At 42.5% G+C, this 14,795-nt stretch overlaps 1 protein-coding gene across 1 annotated transcript in view; it reads left to right on the forward strand.

Moving 5' to 3' along the window:
• Positions 1 to 14,795, forward strand: part of LOC142741709 (cilia- and flagella-associated protein 337-like) — a 170,494-nt gene that overhangs the window by 86,703 nt on the left and 68,996 nt on the right. Inside the window, exons 16-20 of the mRNA XM_075851051.1 lie at positions 4,036 to 4,138; positions 5,707 to 5,813; positions 9,930 to 10,009; positions 11,701 to 11,755; positions 12,914 to 12,959. Of these exons, the coding sequence (XP_075707166.1) occupies positions 4,036 to 4,138; positions 5,707 to 5,813; positions 9,930 to 10,009; positions 11,701 to 11,755; positions 12,914 to 12,959 (391 nt within the window). The remainder of the gene's footprint in view (positions 1 to 4,035; positions 4,139 to 5,706; positions 5,814 to 9,929; positions 10,010 to 11,700; positions 11,756 to 12,913; positions 12,960 to 14,795) is intronic.

Here is a 14,795-nt window from a genome sequence, read left to right on the forward strand (position 1 = left end):
AGTTTGTGAAACGTTAACAAGCTTTACCATTGTTGTTCAGCTCGGAACTTCACCTGACGACAAACCCTGGTAAGGACATTTACTGAAAGTAGTTGAGCACCATGTCCTAGACTATGCACAGACTGTGATCATGTGGTTCATTCTATCCTCCGCTATTATCCCTTCCATAAAAAAGAAAGACAGCACAGATGATAATGGAGAAATAATAACACCAATTGTATAGCAGAAAGATAAAGTAGTGCAGAATACTAGACATGTAAAATCCTGTGGGATGCAATCTATGAAAATATAATCCTTATGGGTAGGACTGAACATAGAGACTTTTTTTTAGAACTCTTTTAGTTGATAGAAAACTTAGGCGGGATTCACACGACCGGGTCGTTCCCGAGCCCGAGTGTCGGCCGGTAAAATCGGCCATTTTGCCCGGCCGGTTTGCATAAAGTTATGCATCCGTGCCGGGCCGGGCAGATCCGGACAGTGACATCAGCGGCAGCTCCTGAAGGGGAATCCCCATGTGTTCGGGGATTCCGCTTCAGGAGTTTCCCCTGATGTCACTGCCCAGATATGGACAGAGACATCAAGCGCTCTGTCCAGGAGCGGAATCCCCGAAAACACGGGGATTCCGCTCCTTCAAGGAGCTAAAGTGCGGCTAGCACATAGCAGAGCGGGGAGATACCTCCCTGCTCTGCTATAGTGGCGTCGCTGCAGTAGTAGCAGCTGCTGCTACTACTACTAGCGGCGCCATCGAAGGTGTTGCCGGGCCAGGGTGCTTTTAACAAGCAGGGGAAGGGAGCCAGCGCAGCGCTCCCTCCACCTGCTGTACACCCCGGCCCTGCAACACAGTGTACAGCGATGCCATTCGTCAGAATGGCATCAACTCCTCCTCCTCACATGCACTCTGCGCTGTGAGGAGGAGGAGATAGAGCGCAAGTGCCGGGAAACCCGGCCATCACTCGGAACACATTCCGGTGATGGCCGTGTAATACCCGGCCCCATAGACTTCTATGGGAGCCGGGCGGCCGGGTGTCCGGGCAAAGATAGAGCATGTCCTATTTTTTGACGGCCGGATTTTCCGGCCGTCAAAAAATCGGTCGTGTGAATAGCCCCATTAGGGGTCTATCATTCCTAAGGCCTCATTCACACGGCAGGGTTTCCCGGCCGGGTGCCGGCCGTTCATAAATCGGCCGGCACCCGGCTGCATTAGGCGGGATTCACACGACCGGGTCGTTCCCGAGCCCGAGTGTCGGCCGGTAAAATCGGCCATTTTGCCCGGCCGGTTTGCATAAAGTTATGCATCCGTGCCGGGCCGGGCAGATCCGGACAGTGACATCAGCGGCAGCTCCTGAAGGGGAATCCCCATGTGTTCGGGGATTCCGCTTCAGGAGTTTCCCCTGATGTCACTGCCCAGATATGGACAGAGACATCAAGCGCTCTGTCCAGGAGCGGAATCCCCGAAAACACGGGGATTCCGCTCCTTCAAGGAGCTAAAGTGCGGCTAGCACATAGCAGAGCGGGGAGATACCTCCCCGCTCTGCTATAGTGGCGTCGCTACAGTAGTAGCAGCAGCAGCTGCTGCTACTACTACTAGCGGCGCCATCGAAGGTGTCGCCGAGCCAGGGTGCTTTTAACAAGCAGGGGAAGGGAGCCAGCGCAGCGCTCCCTCCACATGCTGTACACCCCGGCCCTGCAACACAGTGTACAGCGATGCCATTCGTCAGAATGGCATCAACTCCTCCTCCTGACATGCACTCTGCGCTGTGAGGAGGAGGAGATAGAGCGCAAGCGCCGGGAAACCCGGCCATCACTCGGAACACATTCCGGTGATGGCCGTGTAATACCCGGCCCCATAGACTTCTATGGGAGCCGGGCGGCCGGGTGTCCGGGCAAAGATAGAGCATGTCCTATTTTTTGACGGCCGGATTTTCCGGCCGTCAAAAAATCGGTCGTGTGAATAGCCCCATTAGGGGTCTATTATTCCTAATGCAGCCGGGTGCCGGCCGATTTATGAACGGCCGGCACCCGGACGGGAAACCCTGCCGTGTGAATGAGGCCTTAGGAATGATAGACCCCTAATGGGGCTATTCACACGACCGATTTTTTGACGGCCGGAAAATCCGGCCGTCAAAAAATAGGACATGCTCTATCTTTGCCCGGACACCCAGCCGCCCGGCTCCCATAGAAGTCTATGGGGCCGGGTATTACACGGCCATCACCGGAATGTGTTCCGAGTGATGGCCGGGTTTCCCGGCACTTGCGCTCTATCTCCTCCTCCTCACAGCGCAGAGTGCATGTGAGGAGGAGGAGTTGATGCCATTCTGACGAATGGCATCGCTGTACACTGTGTTGCAGGGCCGGGGTGTACAGCAGGTGGAGGGAGCGCTGCGCTGGCTCCCTTCCCCTGCTTGTTAAAAGCACCCTGGCCCGGCAACACCTTCGATGGCGCCGCTAGTAGTAGTAGCAGCAGCTGCTACTACTGCAGCGACGCCACTATAGCAGAGCAGGGAGGTATCTCCCCGCTCTGCTATGTGCTAGCCGCACTTTAGCTCCTTGAAGGAGCGGAATCCCCGTGTTTTCGGGGATTCCGCTCCTGGACAGAGCGCTTGATGTCTCTGTCCATATCTGGGCAGTGACATCAGGGGAAACTCCTGAAGCGGAATCCCCGAACACATGGGGATTCCCCTTCAGGAGCTGCCGCTGATGTCACTGTCCGGATCTGCCCGGCCCGGCACGGATGCATAAATTTATGCAAACCGGCCGGGCAAAATGGCCGATTTTACCGGCCGACACTCGGGCTCGGGAACGACCCGGTCGCGTGAATCCCGCCTGCAGCCGGGTGCCGGCCGATTTATGAACGGCCGGCACCCGGCCGGGAAACCCTGCCGTGTGAATGAGGCCTTACAGTAAAACGCAATAAATCAAAATGTAGCATTTCTCCTGTGTGAATTTCACATTTCAATCTGGATGCTGAAATTTTCAGGAAGAATTTTTTATTAATATACACATTACCAGATGTTGGAGGACTTGGAGAGTTCCTGTCATAAAAATATCCTTCTCCCAGCAACAGATGTGTATTAGATGTAGTGCAGAAAGAAATGTTACAGTCATATTTAGATTTTTTTCTTACTGCTTCTGCCTTCTCTATAGTTATATGCACATCGCTCAGTCAGTACCCAATATATAATACCTGAGGGGGCAGTGCTTCCTCCCAGCGATTAGGATAAATATAAGGACTGGGTTTTAGGGTCAAATAACTTGGTTTAATATTTAGCTATATGTATCAGCTGAATAAAATATTTCATTTATATATATATATATATATATATATATATATATATATATATATGTTGTTCTCTGTAAACACATTTTGATTGCCTATCAAATAAAAAAAATGTATATTCAGTAAGCCAAATGTTGGTAAATAGTACCTGATCATAAAGTGGTAAAAATCCCCTGTTCATGAAGTGGATAGGTTTCACACACTGAGACAAAAAACGTCACCTTCATCCCCCTCCTCCCCCATCTCTCCCTTCATCCCCTTCCTCCCCCTTCCTCTCCTCTTTGACTTCATTTACTTTTTTACTGACTGAACAGTTTTCTGAGCATTAACAGAGATCCTGCGGACAGGGAGAGGGGGCATTACAGACTATTGGGAAGTAAGGAAGATGTCACATTCCCCTAATAAGATATATTACAAAGTTCCATGTATTTACATGTACTACAGTTATGAAAAATGCTGATGACAGGTAAACTTCAACTAGAGGACCAGTAATATGGATTGGACTGAAAGGATATATGAAATGTAGGTTTTGTTAAAGCGGTGATGTGTTTTTAATATACATTTATCTGTTTGGATCTCTACGTTAGTGTATAAAGCTCATCTCTCGAGCATCTGTATAGGAAAACATGTCCAAGGCCCACAAGTGCCCATACAGGACCAGTACCCTGAGATTTTTGCTCAGAAACGATATTTTTAAATAAGCTGAAATTTATATTTTTGTGCTTAGTGAATGACTAAAATGCTATATTTTGTATAAGGTCTTTTGCGCAGCCTCACCTGGATAGCTCCCATAAAGAACCTGTTCTCTGCTGCAAGTACAATAAAGCCCATAGGCAAGTCGTCACCTGCTCAGAAGGTTCGGTAAGTATTACTCAATGCTGCAACATGACTCCTGTATACTTTGTTACATGATTTATTAGTCATATGTGTCCATAGGTTCTATTCTTCAGTAGGAAAGGCCCAATTGATGGAGAAATGATCAAATTAATTTAAGGAAAAATCATTGTATAATGCAGTGGTCCCCAGCAGTGGCTTAGGAGCTACATGTGGCTCGCGACACCCTGCTGTGTGGTTCGCCATTGGAACCCTGTGTTATATTCGCATATTTTTGCTACCATATGACATCCACATTAACAATATTAAAGACCCATCCCATCACCAGAAAAGCGCCAATTTGGTTGATGGAATACCAGTGTATTAAATCTCAAACTGAAATATTTACCTGCAAGTTGCAATGTCATGACTTTGTGTTTCTCTACAAATATTTAAATGTGGCTCCCGGCCATAGCTCAAAATTAAATGTGGCTCACAGGGTATAAATGGTTGGGGAACGCTGGTATGATGAAAAGTTCTGAAACTTTCTAATATACTTTGTGTATCAATTTCCCACCAGCTTCAAGATATTTTTGCTGTCAGTGAATGGAAGTGTTTACAGCCTGATACATTTGACATACAATACATATACATTGTAGCAAACTATCAGGATAGAGATTTGTGCAGTTTATGGTGTGTTCACATCAGCGTCACACTTCTGTTCATGGGTTCCATCAGACCTTCCGTCGGAGGAACCCATGAATGGAAAAGCAAGTGGAAACCACAGAAATACGGAAACCTTATGGAATGGAGACAAACGGAAACCATTTGCAACAGAAGCATTACCATTGCAATCAATGATAATGCTAACGGAAGTTGTGGTTTCCGTTTGCCTTTCCGTTCATGGGTTCCTCCGATGGAAAGGTCTAGCGGAACCCATGAACAGAAGGGGGACGCTGATGTGAACAGGCCCTTAGCTAGGATTTTGTTGTCATCTTTTGACCTCAAACAGAAGACTTGAATATGGTGAAGAATTTAAACAGAAAGTATATTAGAAAGTTGCAGAATTTGTCATTACGCAAAGATTCAGTTTATTTACATAAAAAAGTTACGTTATTATATCATTCACGTGTTTGAAGTATCTTCTTTCAATTCCTTTTATCTGCCATGTTAAATAGTTAATATTAAAGGGGTTGTCCACTACTGGACAACTGATGACCTATCCACCAGATAGGTCATCAGCATATGATCGGTGTGCGTCCAACACCCAGACTCCACACCGATCAGCCGCTCCAGCTGGCTTCGGGCAACGGACGTCCATCCCAGGAACAGATGGCTCTGGTCACGGAATAGTGGCTCTGCTCCTATTCAAGTGAATAGAGGCAGAGTTGCATTTCTGCAGCACGGCCGCTAAGCAATGTATGGAGCCAACTTCTTCCAGCTCCGTACATTGCCTACTGTGCAATAACATCCGGTGCCCGCTGGCAGCCAGAGAAGCTCATCGGTGCGGGGTCCGGGTGTTGGACCCCCACAGATCATATACTGATGACCAATCTGGTGGATAGGTCATCAGTTGTCAGGTAGTGGACAACACCTTTAACTTTTTTGTCCTACAGGCTGTGAGAGTTTGGGATTTTGAGACTGGGAAACAAGTTTTTGAATTTAATGACGCACATGGAAGTTCTGGAATAACGTGCATGACGTTTGATCCTAGTGGTAGACGGTATGTATTTTTTTATGGATTCATTTCAAATAGACGTGTCAGCTCTCCTAGCATATCAGTTAGGGTATTGTCACACGCACTGTTTTCAGATGTAATTCGGGCATTTTACACCTCAAATTACGCCTGAAAAAAGTCTCCATTACGCCTACAAACATCTGCCCATTGCTTTCAATGGGTTTTACGATGTTCTGTTCCCATGAGGTGTAATTTTACACGTCACTGTCAAAAGACGGCGCGTAAAAAGGCGCCCGTGTCAAAGAAGTGCATGTCACTTCTTGGAACGTTTTTGGAGCCGTTTTTCATTGACTCCATTGAAAAACAGCTCCAATAACGGCCGAAAATACGCCGCGAAAAACGCGAGTTGCTACAAAAACGTCTGAAAATCAGGAGCTGTTTTTGCCTGAAAACAGCTCCGTATTTTCAGACGTATTTGGTCACTGCGTGTGAACATGCCCTTATAGTAAATACTTGACAAGTGTAGTAGTCACACCCAGTTGTCAATTTATTTGTATCTTTCCACAATATCACACAGCTAATTATCTCGTGCATCTAAACGCTGTGGAGCCCTGGTCCTATTATAGTCGTTGTGTCACTGTTGCAACTAGCAATCTGTGTTGAATGTCGTAAACCGATATCAAGGATTAAGAGCATGTTCCTACCATAAATGACAGATTTATTATCAAACATGGAGGAAATTATGGCTGAAAGGAAAATTGGAGGCTCGAAATGTTTTGAAAGGTTTTTAAAGGGGGTTTGTCTTTTTATTATTGCTGTCTAAGGAGGCATATGATAACAAGCGTATGAAAAGAACCATAAAATATTACAAATGTCTGAAATATAATGGGGAGAACATATATATGGGATGCACACCTATGGTATCGGCGTGGTACAAATGGGGTTGGGATAAGATCCCAGTGTATAGTCTTGATATACCTCCAGCACTCACAAAAAGGCAAGTAGATATATTGCAAATTTAAATTATTTATTTTGACAAAGCTGTATATATATTACTTCATATATATAATCAGCTTTTTTATATGAATACCTGAATTATTGGGACTTAATTGACGTTTCGGCCAATCCACCGCCTTTATCACTGTCGCTGCGGAAAATAAAGGATTACGTTTTAATACGGCATACATGTTTAAGATCAGAAATAATCATCATAATGTTTGTATAAAGGTAGACGTCTATAATGTAGAAATCCATAGAAGTTATAATACATAATGTGTCATAGAACCATAAAGGAGGAACGTCCGATGTGCATAGAGTTAAAGAAAAAAGTCTAAGTGTTTGTAATATCGAATAGCTTATCCAATGATATAGCTCGTAAAATTGAAAGTTTATAACAGGATTAAATTTAAAAAAATAAATAAAAATATGGACACAGATGTACAGATTGCAGGGGGGCCACAGAACCCTCCAGATGGAAGACCATATTATACAAGGTATGGACGACTGCCATACTAGCCAATGTGCAATGCATGTGAGCGGTCTGTGCTCTTATGTCAGCCCCGAACCGGATGTACGTCAGTGCCTAGAACCGAAAGTGACGTAACGGGCGCATTACTACGGAAGTATGTATTCGCTGTTATAATAAGGTCTATGGGGAGTATTAGAGTATGGAAGTAATGGCCTCTGTTAGGATAGGATGTAATTGCAAACCTTTCTAAACAGGCGTAGATAAGTAGGTTTCCGAAAAGTCGAAGTGACATATTGGGAATACAGGGTCAGGGAGTACCAAGATGGAAACAAATCAATTTCCGTTTTATGTCTAATAGCGCTAGTGCATGGTTGTCTTGGCAACAGCCACTATAAATAAATGAACTCCAACAGTGCTTCCTCTTATAATGATATAAATATACTATATAGTATACAGTATAGGTAATTTGAAACAATAAAGCTTTAATAAGATATTGATGTATAAAAAGAGAGAGGGGGAAAAAAGAGGAAAGAAGATATAGAAAAAGGAAAAGAGAGAAAGGAAAAAGGAGAACTAAAGAGTGAGTAAACCAGCCGGTTTTATGGTATTATTACCTGGTCCAGTGATGAGAAACATTCTAGCGTGTCTAAAAAAGGAAGAAACAGTATAAATGAGTATACAATCACTTGGCAATCGCAGATGATATTGTAAAATTAAATGATGCTATGTAACATTACAGTTGTAATACAATGATTAATATTAATCTATTTATAGAAAATCATGTCATTAAATCAAACTCTCTGTTCAATCCCTTTGGGGCCAGAGTCTGTAATGTGTGAATCAAGTAAGATTCGCGTTCTTTAAGTCGACGGATGTGGTTGCCGCCTCTACCTGGTCTCGGGATATGCTCTATAACTTGAAATTTAGACAGATTATGGTTAGCCATATGGAAGTGGTCTGGAATGGGTAACCAGGTTTTGTTACACCGGATCGTAGATTTGTGGTTGGCTATGAGATCTCGTATATGTTGCGTTGTTTCTCCAATGTAAACCAGGCCACATGGACATTTGATTAGCTATATTACAAAGTTTGTTTCGCAACTGTAGAAGCTCTTAATTGGAAAGGTTTTGTTAGTATGTGGATGTTGAAACCTGTCACCCTTAATAATATTTGAACAACTGGAGCAGTGAAGACATGGGATAGAGCCATTACGTCTGGATTTCAAAAATGTCTGTATTGGTGATTTACTGCTACTACCAATGTCTGCTCTGATTAATCTGTCCCTGAAATTGGGGGGACGTTTCAAACACATCATTGCAGGAAGAGCAAATTCTTCTATCATGGGATAGGCTGTGTTTAGATTGTGCCAATGTTTTAGAATTATTTGCTGAAATTTGGGTGCAAGCGGATGATATGTGTGGAACGGAATCCTACCTGGATTTTTATTCCCAGGCGAAATGTGAGGTGTAGACTGCTCCTGTAGCGTTTTGGTAAGTTCTTGTCTAAGAACACTTATAGGATAGCCTCTTTGTTGGAATTTATCGGTCATCTCCTTAAGTCTGGTGTCACGTGTGACACTGTCTGTGACTATTCTAGAAACCCGTTTATATTGTGATTTAGGTAGAGATGTTTTTGTTTTTTTTGGGATGATTGCTATTGAAGTGGAGAAGGCCATTCCTATCCATTGGTTTAGTATATAAATCTATGGACAAAAGACCCATTTCGTTCTTTTTGACAAGAGTGTCTGAAAAGCTAATTTTGTGGAAGTCAGCGTTGAGTGTAAACTGGAGTCCCACCCGTATGTTGTTAATTTCAGTGAGAAATTCAATCAGGGAGTTTTCTGTTCCCTTCCATATACAAAAAAAATTCATCTATATGGTGGAACCAACACAATGCATGCTCCCTAAATTTGGAATTGGTATATATGTAATCGTCTTCAAATGCCGCCATGTAGGCATTAGCATAGGGCAAGGCTATGTTTGAGCCCATTGCTGTGCCGCATATTTGTTTATAATAGTCATCCTCAAAGAGAAAGATCTCGTTCTCGTTAAGTTCGAAAATTTCCAAACACAGATTTTTAGAATTGATGGTCATGTCAGTGGAGTCCAGTAATCTCTTGGTAGCTCCTTTGCCGTCATGATGTAGAATGGACGTTTAGACAATGGTGCATAAAATGGGCATGAGCAAAATTTACACCAAATTTATTATAGCTGTGCACCAAATTTTGGCTTAATGCCAGCCTTGACAGTGTAGAGAAGAAAAGTGAAAGTTGCTGCATCATAGGCTCACATCACGATTTTACCACTAAATGCACATGGATAGTCCCATAAAGTAGGACCCTTAGGCTGCATTCAGACAGCTGAAATATGTCCGCTTTTTAGCATCCATATTGCGGCCGCACAACCCACCACGATTCTGAACTAAACTTAAATTACCATAGGGTTTTATTCAGATCTAAATACATTTTTTGTAGAACTGCAGGAGATCTGTGTCTTGCGGCCTTAATGCGGACACTAAAATGCGGACATATTCCGCAGGGGGACATCCAAATACTCAGAGAAATTTCTACTTTATCCCTAGTCCAAGATTCTTCATACATTTGTTAGAAATATGCAAAGCTAAATTTGTTCACAGTTTATGTCAGACTTTTTCGAGGCTAAATTGCTGTGTATGTGGATATTTCCATTCCCTAGACTGATCACTGGAGGAAGAGACGGCTGTCTGAAAGTCTGGAATTACAATAATGGACATTGTCTCCACACTCTGAAGAGAGGTAAATGGCACAATTTCCCAGTATCCGTAATTATATGGTCTTCCCTGAGAAAATCAAGGTATGTTCTGTGTTACCTAATTAGTATTGTGATGAGCCCAGAAGAGCTCGCTCGCTCTATGCCGCAATTACCAGGCCACACCTGCATAATCCAGGGATACACAAGGGGCAGAGAAACCACACAGTAATTCCCTGGTGACTTTTATTCTGAACAAGTAATGAATTCAGACGGGAGAGAACTCAAAATTAAGGACTTTGATATAAAAGATATAAAACGCTGCTACAGAACATGACTGTCAGATGTATTACACAGTGGAAGATGCGTTTAGGTTCTGAAAGAAGTGGAGGTTATTTATAATAAATGGTGTAGAATATAATGCTCAGGAAACCACTACAAAAAAAATGCATCAAAAACTGCAAAACTAGAAGCACTACTTGATGTTTTTGATGTTGTTTTTTTTGGCAAAAAGGGGGTTTAAGGGAGCGTAATGCCAAAAAGGCCTCACCTAGAGCATGATGTAATCTTGAAAAAAATGCCACCGGAGTGCAAAACAAAAAAACATAAACATAAAAAAAGCTGGAAAAAAATGTAACAAAATATGCCACCTAACTTAATTGCTGTGCCTTCGGGTCCATATAATATAGTCATATGAGAAGTGATTCAGTATAACTTTTTATTGATTTTAGTCACTACTCACTTTCAGACTAGAGCGCTCACACTCATTGAGAACCTTCACTGTACGCACACTCATAAACCGCTGTCTGGACTTATCCGCTTTAATTACTAAGTCAGAACTCAGGTAGAATTTGCCAATTTTGCCCTTTTTACAGTTACTCTTAAAAAACATTAGTTCCATTTGTTAGCATATTGATGTATTTTTAAGTCTGTTATAGCGAGAAAAGTAGGTAAAGGACACTAAAGGACATGGGGATCTCTGAGTATGAAACTTCCGGTACTTTAGGGACCCCCCACTGCATGTACAGGTCATGTCATTAATAGGGACTAATAGGTTATTAGTGAATACAACCAGAAACGTGACTGACTCTAGAGTCACGTGAGATACTCCAGTGTCACCGGCAGGTTGGCATGTCCCTTTTTTTAATCAGAACCTCAACCTGGGATCCTTTGGGTATATTTACAGAATATTTTTTTTCACGGTTTTCGGACATTTTTGTAAAAAAAAGGCCATGGTTTGGTCGTGATTACAAAAACCATGACAAAAACGACTCATGCAAATACTGTACACTCTTTGGTGGACTAGTCCAACCTTGGGCCCACTTACTGAGACGTTTCAACGTAGGGGAGTCTGTTTTTCAGGGAGGAAATGCCGTAAGTTATGCAATGTAGCCTGTCTGTGACGTGGGAAATAGATCCCTGAAGGTAAGAGAAGGACATTTTCAGAGGTGTATATGAGTCAACGCCTCCTGAGGTGTGAAGGTAAAGCAGGGAGTCAGTTAAGGCTGAGCATACACAAGAATTAGGCCGTGGTACCCAGCACCTTGTGCAATACAGTGGTATATGATGTTGGCACATAGTGACCGGCGATAAATGGCAATGGGTAAAAATGTTAATTGAGTACAATTATTGTGCCACGTATTCCTCATGTGCTAAATAGGCGTCCAGAGCTAGTCCTATATAGCAAATGCAGACTGACGTGGTAAATAGTAATGTTTATTATTTTCCTGCTTCACAGCAAACAGGGCTGATGAAATCTGTGACTGCACGTATGTGGAAATTAACAGGAACAAGTAAGATACACATTTTATTTACATTTTCTACAACTATAGCGGGTGCAGAGATTGCCACATAAAGGAACACCATTGAGTTTTGCCTCTGTACTATTACTGTATGCATTTGTATACTGCTGCTGTGTTTATTGTTTCTGTGCTGTGACATCGTTTTGGTCCTTAGCATTTAGGTGTGACATCCCTGTTCTGTGATATTACCCCTATTCTATGACATCACTGATCATATAAGGCTTCGTTTACATCTGCGTTGGAGGCTCCGTTAGGACCTCTGTCGTAGATGCCGCCGAGAATACTGGAAACAATAGGATGCTACGCTTGTATGATTGTGTGCGTGCGTGCGTGTGAGTGAGTGAGTGAGTGAGTGAGTGAGTGAGTGAGTGAGTGAGTGAGTGTATGGGACAATCTCTGTACTGTGTTGCAGAATATGTTGGCACTATATAAGCAACAGAAATAAATAATAATAATAATAATAATAATAATAATGAGTTCATCATTCCTATACTGTGGCATCACTGAGGGTAATAATCCTCTTATGACTGTATTGTGACATTACTATATCTGTTATTCTTGTTTTGTGACATCACTTTGTGTATCATCCCTGTATTGTGAAACACTGTGACCATGATTACTGTACTTTGACATCACAACGTTTATTATCCGCACATTGTGACTTCACTGTGTTTACTATCCATGTGAGAGATATTGGGTGAATTATTCATGTTCTGTGACCTAACTATAAAAATTATTCCTGTGCAGTGACATCACTGTGTGCACTGTGTTCATAACTTAAATATCATAGTTTACAGGTGGATCCACTGTCACTGAACCCGTCAGGTTCGTGGGACTAACGGATTCAGTGAATAGCGAACAATACAGCTGCTCTGTATAGAGAATAAAGAGCAGCTGTGTCTTAAAAAGTAAATATAATTTTTAATAAAATGTATTTACAAATTTTATTAACACACACTAATACACATTTTTATTTAAAAAAAAAAACACTTTCAAACATTTGAAGTTTCTCTAAATCATAAAAATATTTGAAAATATCAGTCTGCTAGCTCCGATCATTCTGTATGAACAACTTTGCTCCCATTTTATAACTCCTAAATTTATACTTTGTAATCAAAATAACATTTAGCATTTTTTGTGTTTCTTCAGATATATCGTTGCTGTTGGATGGGACAGAAGAATAAATATGTATATTGTGAGTATAATTTACTACATTTATCTGATGGGATATTTAATACAACATAATTGTGGCAGCCAAATATGATATAAGATAAAATAGAATTTTATTATATATGTATATATAGGGCTGAAGAATTGCTTTATAGGGTTTATAACACTGAGACTAATTTAAAATATTTATAAAAAAAAAAGAAGCAAAATACAAACACAGAGCACAGATATATTGAATATAACTAATAGCCGCAACCATTGGACATAAAGGCATAAATTTCTACTATCTTCCTCCTGCTTTCGGCATTTGCTTTTCCATTGCCGCTGACGCCCTGCAGGGTCAGAATTCCCCTGTTGTGCTTTCTTCCCATTGCAGCTACTGCGCTGATGTTAGAGTGTTGCTTCACACTATTCACCTGCTTTGGTGGATGCTTCAGCGGTTCTATCTGGAGAATGTCAGGGGAAAAGAAAAAAAAGGGAAGACTGCGTGCAACCCGGAATTAAAATGTTTCCCTTTCCTTCAATAGTGTACTCACAAGATAAAAACTTGCATCAAAACGTATCATAAAATCTCTCAGTGTCTGGATGATACCCGACTGATTTTGCCTTTCCGACTTCCTCAGGCACCCAACAATTTTAAAAGAAAAATAACTTTTTGATAGCCGGTTCCACACAGTCTTTTCTTCTTTTCTTTTCCCATGACATTCTTCGAATAGAGTCGCTGAAGGATGCACCGAAGCAGGTGAATAGTGTACTGGTGCAGCAGCACTCTAATATCAGCGCAATAGCTGCAATAGGAAAAAGGTACAGTAGAGGAATTCTGACCCTGCAGGGTATCCATATCAGCGGCATAGGAAAAGATGGGCGCTCGTTCTGGGAATCCCGAAAGCAGGAGGCAGATAGGAGGATTTTATGCCTTTATGTGTACTGGTTGTGGTGAGCGGTACAGCGAACCAACTTTTTAAGTACTGTGTGATTTCGAAATGAAAGGTTATACGAGAGCCGAGTTCACACTATATTTGAATAATTTAGAATATTATAAATACAGGAGTATCCAAATCAGGTGTTATGTGTATGTTATCCTGTTATTTCAATTTCCATATATTAATTGAGTATCAGGTATTCATGTTTTAAAAGACTTAGTTGCACTGGGTATTCACAATTCCATTTTTTTTATTTTGTCTGGTGTAATACGCTGAAAAATATCGATAGAGCCCCTTGCACCCAGTGTTTGCCGAAAGAGTGTCCTTGTGGCATAGATTGGGCTGGTTTGCGTCAGCTTACCTTTTTTTACTGTATAGGAATAGTCTGCTGAGTGTAACAACAGCCATAGGATTGGGCAGTAGGAGTGAGAGCAGGGGGCGGTTTGAACCCTCCTTGTCACCAAGTGATTTTACTTGGTGCTTCTCCGTGGAGCGGAGTCTAAGGGAACCCCTGTACTGGGGGAACCCCAGGTCGCTACCCCCAGGGTAGTCCCCCTAGGTGACAGCTGACGTTGGTAGAATCAGAGTGGCAAACGTAGCAATAGGTCTGGGCAGGCGGCAGAGGTTCATCACGATAAACTTAGCAATAGGTCAGGGCAGGCGGCAGGCACGGATGGTCAATAACAGTCAGATGGTCTGTACACAGAGATTTAGAAAACAAGACTGTAGGGGTACTAGGAACACAACATAATACTAGGAACCAAAATGCTCTGGCAATGTGAAGCAGAGCAGTCAGGGCTTTACAGAGGGTCAGGCGATGGAATTTGAAAATTACTAGGACCCAAACAATGAACGAGGAAGCAGAGGGAGGATTCCTGGACCAGGATGTTGGGGACAGGTAAGTATAAAGCGCTAGGGGCACATGGAGTCCATTATGT

This window comes from Rhinoderma darwinii, chromosome 2 (genome assembly GCF_050947455.1).
Source record: "Rhinoderma darwinii isolate aRhiDar2 chromosome 2, aRhiDar2.hap1, whole genome shotgun sequence".
Classification (NCBI taxonomy): domain Eukaryota; kingdom Metazoa; phylum Chordata; class Amphibia; order Anura; family Rhinodermatidae; genus Rhinoderma; species Rhinoderma darwinii.